A 9,831-nucleotide genomic window follows, 5' to 3' on the forward strand; every position below is an offset into this window, starting at 1 on the left:
GGCCAAATACCCAGACCTGTCATCTAAGCCTAACATCTAAAGCCGGAGGCCCCGACCAAGCCACATACCGGGTCCGGGGCACAAACCGGTCCGACGCACTCACATGTGTCGTCGCCACCATCTTCCACTGGTCCATCTTCAGAGCAGATTGAGGTGCCAACCTTGACAGGTGTCTTCGCCATCGACGCCACCAGTACGCCAAACGACGACCTCCACCTACGCGAGTCCATCTTCAAGCAACGGACGCAGATCCATGCTAGGATAGGGTCGCACCACCGCCATTGCCCACCACCCACAATCGCCACCCAGCCCCAAGGTTCCCAAAGCGGCGCCTTCAAGAAGGGAACGGCGCCGTGAGCGCCGTCACCGCCCAACGAAGTTAGGGCTTTCGCCCGGGAGACCTAGGGGAAGGGGAAGTGAGGGGATCAGTCCATACCGACGCCTCCAAGGAGGGGAACGACGCCCTCAGGCGTCGCCGTCGACGCAGCTGGCCATGGCCGACCAGGGATTTCGCCCGAACTAGATCCCCGCCACCAGCAGAGCCTCCTGTACAGAACCGGTGACCCAAGGAAGCGCGGCCCGACGAGGCTGGCCCGCACGCCGATCAGGGGAGGAGGGGAGGCGCCAGATCGCGCGCACCGGCCACCGCAGAAACCGCCGCCGGCCGCCAACGACCACCGGATCCCGCCGCCCGCGCGGCCGGGACGCCAGATCCACCGCCCGCACGGCTGCTAGCCGGTCGTGCCTTGCCAATGGAGTTGCCGCTCCAGATCCGGGGTTCCCCACGCAGAGGCAGGGCAACCGAGGCCCCACCGCCACCATCCTTGGCGCCCCGGGCTTACCCGGCGGCTGCCTCAGGCGGCGGCGAGGAAGGAAAGAGGAGGAGGGGCGGCTAGGGTGGAGGGTGGAGGGGGGAGGAGGAGGAGGGGCGGCTAGGGTTGGGAGGGAGGAGGAGGAGGGGCGGAGGTAGTGTTCTGCTCTACCCAGCAACTTCTTCTCCTTGGATAGTTCGATAAAATCAAGAGCTAAAACATCTGATGCTCTCATGTTTCTTTTTCTTTCTTTCTTTTTTTGACATCATGCTCTGCGTGTTTTTTTAGTGAAACGTGTTTCTTTTTTTGAGTGATTGATCTTCTGCATGCTCGGATTGGGGAGCTCCTATGCAACGTTTCATGCTCAAATTAGGGGGCGGAGAGAGCCGCGCCGCGCGCCGCTTTGCGGGGTTCCTCTTGCCATCCTTCGGCTCCGACGACATCGGGTCTATGACGGACGATGACGACCAGCCGCTCGCCGCGGATGCTTACTCCACGAAGAGCCGCCGAGACTAAGGGGAAGCGACCCGCGAGTGAGTGGTGAACTCTAGCCGCCCCCGTATGATTAAATTTGGTTTTTATGTTTAATTAGCTATGATCGGCATTTTGTATGAACTGTGTGGACGTCCGACCTCGGAATTGCTATAATCGATGTCCTTTGCACGCGTTTATATGAAATAGAGTAGGCGAATTTGGCGTGTGTGGTTGTGGACCGTGAGAAAAGACAACTATCTGGGCACCGCCAGTGAGGGTGCCCGGACGCGTCCGCGGGCATTCGGGGTACATCTTGGGTATTGCAGTGGTAGATGATCTAAGGGCATCCAACAGCAATCATCAAAGGGACATCATTAAATGTCCATGGATAGTTGGACGGGCGCTGGCCAACTAACCATATCCATCAAATGTCCGTCTCTTATTCAAGGAAGAGAGGAGAGAGAAGGAAGGGATAAGGAAAAGTGGATTTGTGGTGGGGTTCGATGGTGGGTTGATGGTGTCAGTGGATATCTGTACTCCCATAGAACTCCCCCGAGTTTAAGAATGGTTTGTGGGATTTCGCACATTCCGACCAATCCGCAAAAAGTTGATGAATAACGTTGGATGACTACATGTGTCCACATCGTCCTGTCCGAGCATATAAAGATTTGGTAACCCTGTTGGAAATGCCCTAAGGATCAGACCTACCACTCTAGCTAGCGCTACAGTATATACACACATGGGTTGGTTGTTTTTCCTTTTCTTTGACCTTTTTTAATATACAATTTATTGAACTAATTATACAAACAAATTCGTTAATTTTCAAATTGTTTTGTGAATTTTACAACGATGTTCATGAATTAAAAAAATCATGAATCTAAAAATGTTCCAAATTTAGTAAGTGTCAACAAAGGAAGACATTGTTCATCAAATTTGTAAAATGAAACTCAATTTGAATTTTTCGTGAATTCATACAAAACCTGAATTTGAAAAATGTTCATGGATTCAAAATATTGTTTGTAATTCTTTCAAAAATTTAGAAAATGTCGGTGAATTAAAAAAATTCCACAATAAAAACAACTCATAATTTGAATAAAATGTTCTTGATTCAAAACAATTTCGTGAATTTGAAAATGATCATGAATTCTATGATTATTTACAAATTATTATTGTTTGCTAATTAAAAAAATGTTCGTGAATTTGACAAATGTTTCCGACTTCAAAATGTTAGCAAAATTGAAATAGTATTCATGATCTAGAAATTGTTCTAAAGTTTGCGAAATTTCTACCAATTCAGAAAATATTCGTGTGTTGGAAAAAAATGATGTGAATACATTGAAATTAAAAATGATCATGTATTAGGAAAATATTCATAAATTTAAACGGCTGAGGCCTATGAGCACTTCATTTCCAAATGGGTTGGCCCAAGTTCCTACGATAGTGTGCAATCCCAATGAGTATTTATTGCTATAAGCAATATTGTATCATTTGCGGGTTAGAAGGGGCAAATCCTATTGGACACATTCTGCGTCAAATAGATGACCTTTCACACAGAGGAGTGAAGCGAACGCTCGGGGTGGACCGGTCCATTTAGCTAGCGTACAGAGTATAAGGATTTTGTGAAACTTTTCTTGTAGGGTGTTTGCCGGCTTTGGGAACCTTTCATAAGGTTTCTACCATTTTTCTGATTATTTTTTGTTTTACTAAGACTCTTCTTTTCCCTTCTTTTCATTTAAAAAAAATGTCCTTGTCAAAAGAATGTTCATGATTTTACAAACATGTTTGAACATTTTAAAACGGATTTTTGGTATTGATTGTGCTTTTAAAAAAATGTTCACGTTTTTTCAAAAAATGTTCAATAGTTTTAAAATTGTTCACGAAATTTTTTGTTAATAAAACTTCTAAAAAATCTTCAGGTTTTACCAAAAATGCTCACATTTTCAAATAACATTCTGCAATTTTCGAAAAATGTTATAAAAAACAATTGTTTTAAAATGAATATAACGGCGGCCTAAATTAAACAGTAGGTAAAAATTGGACCCTACGGTATCTTGCGAACACTCCGGCCCAATCAGGGATGCCCCTGTGCGAAACAGAGCTATCTTGCAATGAAGAACGTCAAACAGGATCCTATAATGACGTGCTTTGCGTCAAATTGCTCACTGAAATCAGTTGTTAGGGGTACCCTTTTGCAAAGGTCACTCCCACCCTCTCTGGTGGTGACAACTGGTGCACATGTACACCACTTGTTGCAACCTGGTAGTTTTGCCCTTTTCTCGTAGATTCATTTTCCCAAAATATTCTATCTTTAAAACCGTGCGTTCAAATCACGAACCGTTTTCACCGTTTGATTTTTCGCGTCATGAGCTTCAAAATTAGATCCGATATTAATAGGTTTCGATGATTTTCATGGAAAGATACAACTGAATAAAAACAACCACCAGAAGAAGAAGAAAAGGAACCCGAAAGTACAGTTGTGCTTTTCACATATTTGGGGAAGCATAACTGTGCTTTTTCCCTTTTCGAGAAGCACACACGAAAGCATATACCATGCCTTTTCTATTTCCATTCTCGTGCTAGCACACTCTTTGCTTTTTTCCTTATCGAGAAGCACAGGTTGTTCTTTCTTGTGGAAGCACATGTTGTGCTTTCTTGTGGAAGCACATTTTTTCGCCAAAACCTAGGAAACCAAGAAAAAGCCGAAAGAACAAAAAAACGATAACACGCGCAAAAAGAAGGAAATCTTATGGGCGCGTCCAGAGCGCGACGCGTAGCGAGTGCTGAGTGCATCACTTGCACGCTCCGCTCCCAAGCACAAGAAAATGACCTCTGTGGGAACCCTCCACGGGGTAATCCCTATTTAGTTGCTCCCATTGTTCACCTCCCGCACAGGTGGCGCTCGGGCGGGTCGGCCCATTATCCCTAGATATTAGGGCAAGCGCTGTGTGTTTTCCTTTGTGTTTTACTATTTTTTAATCATTTTTTTGTATTGCAGAAAAACAAGAGATGCTTATTTATTTATTTATATAATAGTGGAAAAAATAAAAAATGAGAGCATTGTTTTAAAATCATGAATATTGCTAGAATGTTTTGTGAATATTCATTTTTAAACGTGAATATTGTTTTCAAAATTTGAATATTTTTAAACACAAACATTTTATCAAATATTTTCTAATTTTTATTTTTTTAAATGAAAAAGGATCACCGTTTTTAATCTGTGAACATTTATATGGGAAATTTTTTTAAATGAAAAAATTTCTCAAAAAATTATGAACAATTTTTGAAAAGGGTAAAACCTGAAACTGAAAAAAAATGAAGAAAAGAACTGAAAAAGAAAACTGCTAAAGAAACTACAGAAAAACAAAAAATGGACCGGAACCTTCTAGAGGGTTCCTAAAACCAGAAAACGGATCCAGTAGCAGCTTATTGGAATTTATTGGGCCAACCCATTCCTCCTGTAAGATTGTCTGACGCTTCTTCTTAGAAGGACCTGACGCACGGTTCCTGCGGTTTGCACGGGCACAAAGGGTGTGAAGCCGTAGCTCGAGGCAAACCCATGCGAACTTGGTCACCTCATATTGCACGCTGTGATGCTAGTATGTATTTCATGGAAACAGAGTGCAGAAGGTAAACTAAAATTCAATTCCATGTAGTAGTAGTACAGAGAATGGGCATTTCACTTACCACACATGGTTAATAAAACACTGCACAACCCAAAGGCCCCCTTTGTATTCTCTAACCGTGTAAGAATAACGAACGCCGCCCGAATAAATCGGTGGACGACGCTGATACAGAAGACATCACCAACTCTTTTACACTTAGTTGTACACACCAATTTACAGGATATATGTATATCACCAGCACGTCAAGGGGAAAAGAATGCCGCTATGAATCTCTACCATGGTACTACTTTCTCACTCTAGCTCCGCTATGTAGTTGGGTAGCTCACCCTGGCAGAGGTACTCGTCGCAGTAGGACATCGACCCCCAGCCCCTCCGTAGCCGGAAGATATCCTCTGTGAAGGTGGAGCCTGATGACCCTATGAAAACGTTCGACAAAGCACAGATTGTCTTGTCGAGCATGGCCTCGACCTGCATAAGCAATCGACACGGTTTGCTAACTGAACCATTGTCTCAATACGAGAACCAAGACAAAAGGAAGTGGATGGGAATTGATATATACCTGATCATCTCCACCCATGTGTTTTCTGTACAACAAGGCATCCCATTTCTCTGAACCTTCATGCTCTGGTCTTCTCACAAGAGGTACTTGCCGGTCATCGAAAACAACCAACGACTGCAGAAGATTCGTCTCACTCCCAGCAGCATCAGTCGACAGATATATTACTGGGGCATTAGCTTTCTCAATGATCCGCAAGATGCATCCTGCTGCCTGAGGGATGGGAAAGAAGCAGCTCTCTTTCTTCACATTACTGCACGAAGACGAAAAAATATATCAATTAATGCCACACAGGAAAAGATAATTGCAAAGTACAATAATATTTGTGTGTGATGAACCGAAAGTCTCGGCAGATTTTCCATGCAATGAGCTGTTTTCTCATCAATAATCCCCAAAGAACCTCAAACATATGGTGCATACAGGTGCCATAACTACAATGACAAAATGCAAGGAGTAATTCACACAAGTATGTGCTAGAGTTCGTGTCAATCCAAGCTCTAACCAAGTGTCAGCTTTATATATATGATTTCTTTGTAGTCATAAAAAAAAGGGCAGCCCGGTGCATGTAGCTCCCGCTTGCGCAGGGTCCGGGGAAGGGTCCGACCACTTTGGGTCTATAATACGCAGCCTTTCCCTACATTTCTGTAAGAGGCTGTTTCCAGGACTTGAACCCGTGACCTCATGGTCACAAGGCAGCAGCTTTACCACTGCGCCAAGGACAGGAGCACTATTTCTTTGTAGTCATAGAGTAGGTACTAATTTCTTACAGCTTGTAACCTTCAAGCACAGGAGCACTATTGCTATAGCACAAACTCAAAGAACCTAATGATGTGTTAGCATGAACTGAAAGCAGATAACAACTGTCTCGTCAAACATCATGCTTCTTTGGCATATATATCAGTGGATATATCCAAGATGGAAAAGCAAAAAATAGAGTTCACCTAAATATGTTTCTCTGAAATGTTGTGACATGGTGAAACAATGAGCCAAAGATAACGGACTAGTTCAGTTAACAAGTGAGGTCACGGAACTCACATGGTCAACCAAATAGATAGAAACAATTTATTACACTATCAGGAACTGTTGACAAGGAAACTCATAATGCATACTATCAGGAACTGTTGACAACGAAACTCATAATGCATTGCTCATCTCTGTAGGATTTCTTTGGACATAGCTGTACTAAAATATCGAATAGTAAATTACGATTAAGTTTATGTTTTAACAAAAATAATTTTGTTTAACTGCTATAGAAAATTACCCCAACCTGCGAGGTGCTGACTGGTGGTAAGTATTGAGCACTTAACAGAAGTGTATTATTGATGTATCAGGATGATAATGGGTTTGACATATGCTAACCAAATATGACCCACAATGTGAGGAACCAAGACCAAGAGCAGCAAAACAAAAGGCAGAGCGCTCGTGAACTTTGGTGCACCCTCAGTAAGGTATCAGGAACTAAAGTAAAAATAACTCTTCAGAAATAACTTTGACCAGTAGAAGAGAAACTATATGCTATCTACATGAAGCTTACTCTATCATAAGGAAGGTATGGTTAATTTATAGTATTAGCAGACACTTCATTAAAAGCCCCATCAAGACCGCCTATACTAAATTTGGTCAGCTGTGTAGTAGTCAGACTTTGACTTATACAAATTTAACTGCCTAGATCTAAATGAAGAGCCATTCTTTATCAAAATAAGTGGCTGGTGTTGTGGACGAATTATCTAAGCAGACAAGTTTCATTTTCCAAAATTGCAATGTCCAAAGCAACATCAACCAAGCAATGACTAAAAGAGGATAATGTATGAGCAACCCGAACGGTCCAATTATAACAGAGATAAGCCAACTACTACTAGAGCTTAGAAACAAAATGCAGCCCTGTCAGCACGTTGGATCACAAGTTCCACAAACAACCTTAATACATGCATGTTGCTAAATATTGAGGTGATTGATTACTAATTAACTGATATGATATCTTACCAGAACTTAAGAAAGCCATGTCGACGAAAATGCAAAGCAATGTAGTTTCCACCCAAGAAAGTCTGCACAAATCGCTGTGCGGTAAGCATTATGAGCCTGCTTGGTTGGATCAAAGTCTTGCATTTGTGAGCCAATGGACCACCAGGCTGCATAATCCACTCTTCCTCAGCATCAGCATAGAACAACTCACCGACTGCAAGCACCTCAGCGTCTGTCGTGAACTTTGCCGTGATATCTGCGACATATCTCTTCTTTGGCACTTTCAGTTTTGCATCCTCTGGCCAAGCAGCCTCAATCTTCCCCATCGAAATCCCCACTGCCTTCAACTTCTTAATATGCTCCTCATCCATGTAACACGGGGGCGACGCCACATAACATATAAATTGGTCGATGCTCACTTTCTTCCTTTTATCCACAAATTCCTCATAAGTAATCACAACCTTCCTTCCAATACAATCATTAATGTGGTTGATATCAAGCACCTTGTCGTACTGATAATCCACCTTCTGGCTGGGAACCACCAAGATCCGGCCCAGAAGTGCCGCGAAGAACATGTGCTTCTCCAAGCAAATCAAGTGGTTCGACATTTGCCCAGAGAGACAGATGGCGAACAGGTACCGATTCTTCTTGGGATTCCACTCTATCGTCCGCCGGTTGTACGGCAGTTCCCTCCTCCTGCATCCGGGACCTGGCAGATCAAGATCCAAAGCATCATCCGTAGCATTGCCGACCCCAGAGTGGTGCGTTGAGAGGAGCGCCTCCTGGATCTCGCGGTTGATCTTGATCTGGCTGAGGAGCGCAGTCTGGAGATCAGACAGCGAGACAGGGGCGGCGGTAGAGCTGTTGGTGGGCTCAGGGGCGGCAGTGCGGTTGAAGAGGCTGAGGAGGCCGGAGCGCTGGGAGCGGAGGAGGTAGAGGGCGTGGAGCTCGGCCTCGCGCATGCGGGAGGAGGCAAGGTCGGCGGCGGGCGAGGCGGAGGGTAGCCGGATGGAGGCGGGGAGAGACGAGGCGCCGCCGAGGGAGAAGAAGAGGATGATGAAGAGGACGGGGAGGCAGACGCAGATGAGGAGATATCGGCGGGACCAGAGGACGCGGCCGAGGGATGTGGCCGAGGAGGGAAGCGCGGGGCGGAAGCCGGAGATGGAGATGCCGAAGGAGGCCCGGGAGCGGGAGGAGGGGGAAGGGGGCTTTGTGTGGTTCTGGGGGACGAGGGTCTCGAGGTCGTCGTCCTCGTCGGAGACGGAGGGTTCGCGGTCCATGGCGGCGGAGGATAGGGAAGTGTCGGTGTAGGGTGGGAGTGGCGGGGCGGGAGGGTGGAGTGATGTTGGGGGGAAGAAGGGTGGGAAAGATGGAGGGTAGATGACGGTGACCGTCGAACGGTGGGGATGACTGTCGTCTACCTTCGCGTACTAGGCAAAGCTGATGATAGATGGATAGAGCAAGTCCAACCGACTCTTCTTAACCCAAAAAATGCCAATGATTATTACAGAGTAAAAAACATAAGGTCATATACTCTTTTTTTACATCTAAGGTTATCCTTCTTTCTTTAAAGTCGGGAGATCTCAAATTCATCGAGAAAGAAGAGAGTTGCCTGATAATTAGCGAAACCCGTCACAACATGCTCGTAAAAGCAAGGGCATCTTAGGTGACCTAAAACCCCACATAAGAACGCACACACCGTCGAGGAGAAGAGCAACGTCGAGGTTGCCATTCGGTGCCACCGTCATCACTCCTCCGCGAGCCAGCGACTCCGACTCTACCATCGACGACCACCAATGTAGCATGCACCGCAAACATGCATCGAGACTTGCACCGGCGAATGCCAAACAATCCGCAGCATGCACCGACGACCAGCAGCCCCGACTTTGTCGCCGAGGATTGTTGGAGAAAAAGAATCAAGCCGGTGCTGGAACCAGAACCCACCACCTATCTCGTGTCATCGTCACCGCGAAGGCACCTCCTCGATAGCTCCTACTTTAGGAAGACAAAGTGAGGCACGAAGACCCCTCGAACACGCCGGATGAGACCGACTACCAAAACTCAGTTGCAACCCAACTCCGCCCGAAGTCGCCATTATTGCCACGCAAGAAATCGCGCAAGCATCCACATCGTCGGACAGACACCTACCAACCGCAATGATGCGAGCGTCCAGCCCATGGAGCGCGCAAACGGGGCTAGTGCTTTTTAAGGCGATGCCCTAAAGAGGTAAGCAACAATGCCGACGCCCTCGCCTGACCCGACCGGGCCTTAGGCTTTCACCGAAGAACTAGAACCAAGGGTGTGCAAAAGGGTAGACTCCATGGCGGTGCCTCTAAGGAGGTGACACAACGTCCACGGACACCAAGGTTGTTGACTAGCAAGAGCCCGACAAGCTTTCACCCGG

General features: G+C 45.8%; 1 protein-coding gene across 1 annotated transcript; it reads right to left on the reverse strand.

The window, feature by feature from the left end:
* Positions 1-4,909: 4,909 nt before the first annotated feature.
* Positions 4,910-8,770, reverse strand: LOC123052331 (O-fucosyltransferase 36). Its single transcript, XM_044475469.1, has 3 exons — positions 7,449-8,770; positions 5,469-5,718; positions 4,910-5,377 (listed from the first exon to the last, which is right to left on the reverse strand). Exons 1-3 carry the CDS (start codon positions 8,705-8,707, stop codon positions 5,201-5,203), a joined length of 1,686 nt encoding a protein of 561 aa, XP_044331404.1. The 5' UTR covers positions 8,708-8,770; the 3' UTR covers positions 4,910-5,200.
* Between the last annotated feature and the right edge of the window lie 1,061 nt (positions 8,771-9,831).

This window comes from Triticum aestivum, chromosome 2D, assembly GCF_018294505.1.
Source record: "Triticum aestivum cultivar Chinese Spring chromosome 2D, IWGSC CS RefSeq v2.1, whole genome shotgun sequence".
Lineage (NCBI taxonomy): Eukaryota > Viridiplantae > Streptophyta > Magnoliopsida > Poales > Poaceae > Triticum > Triticum aestivum.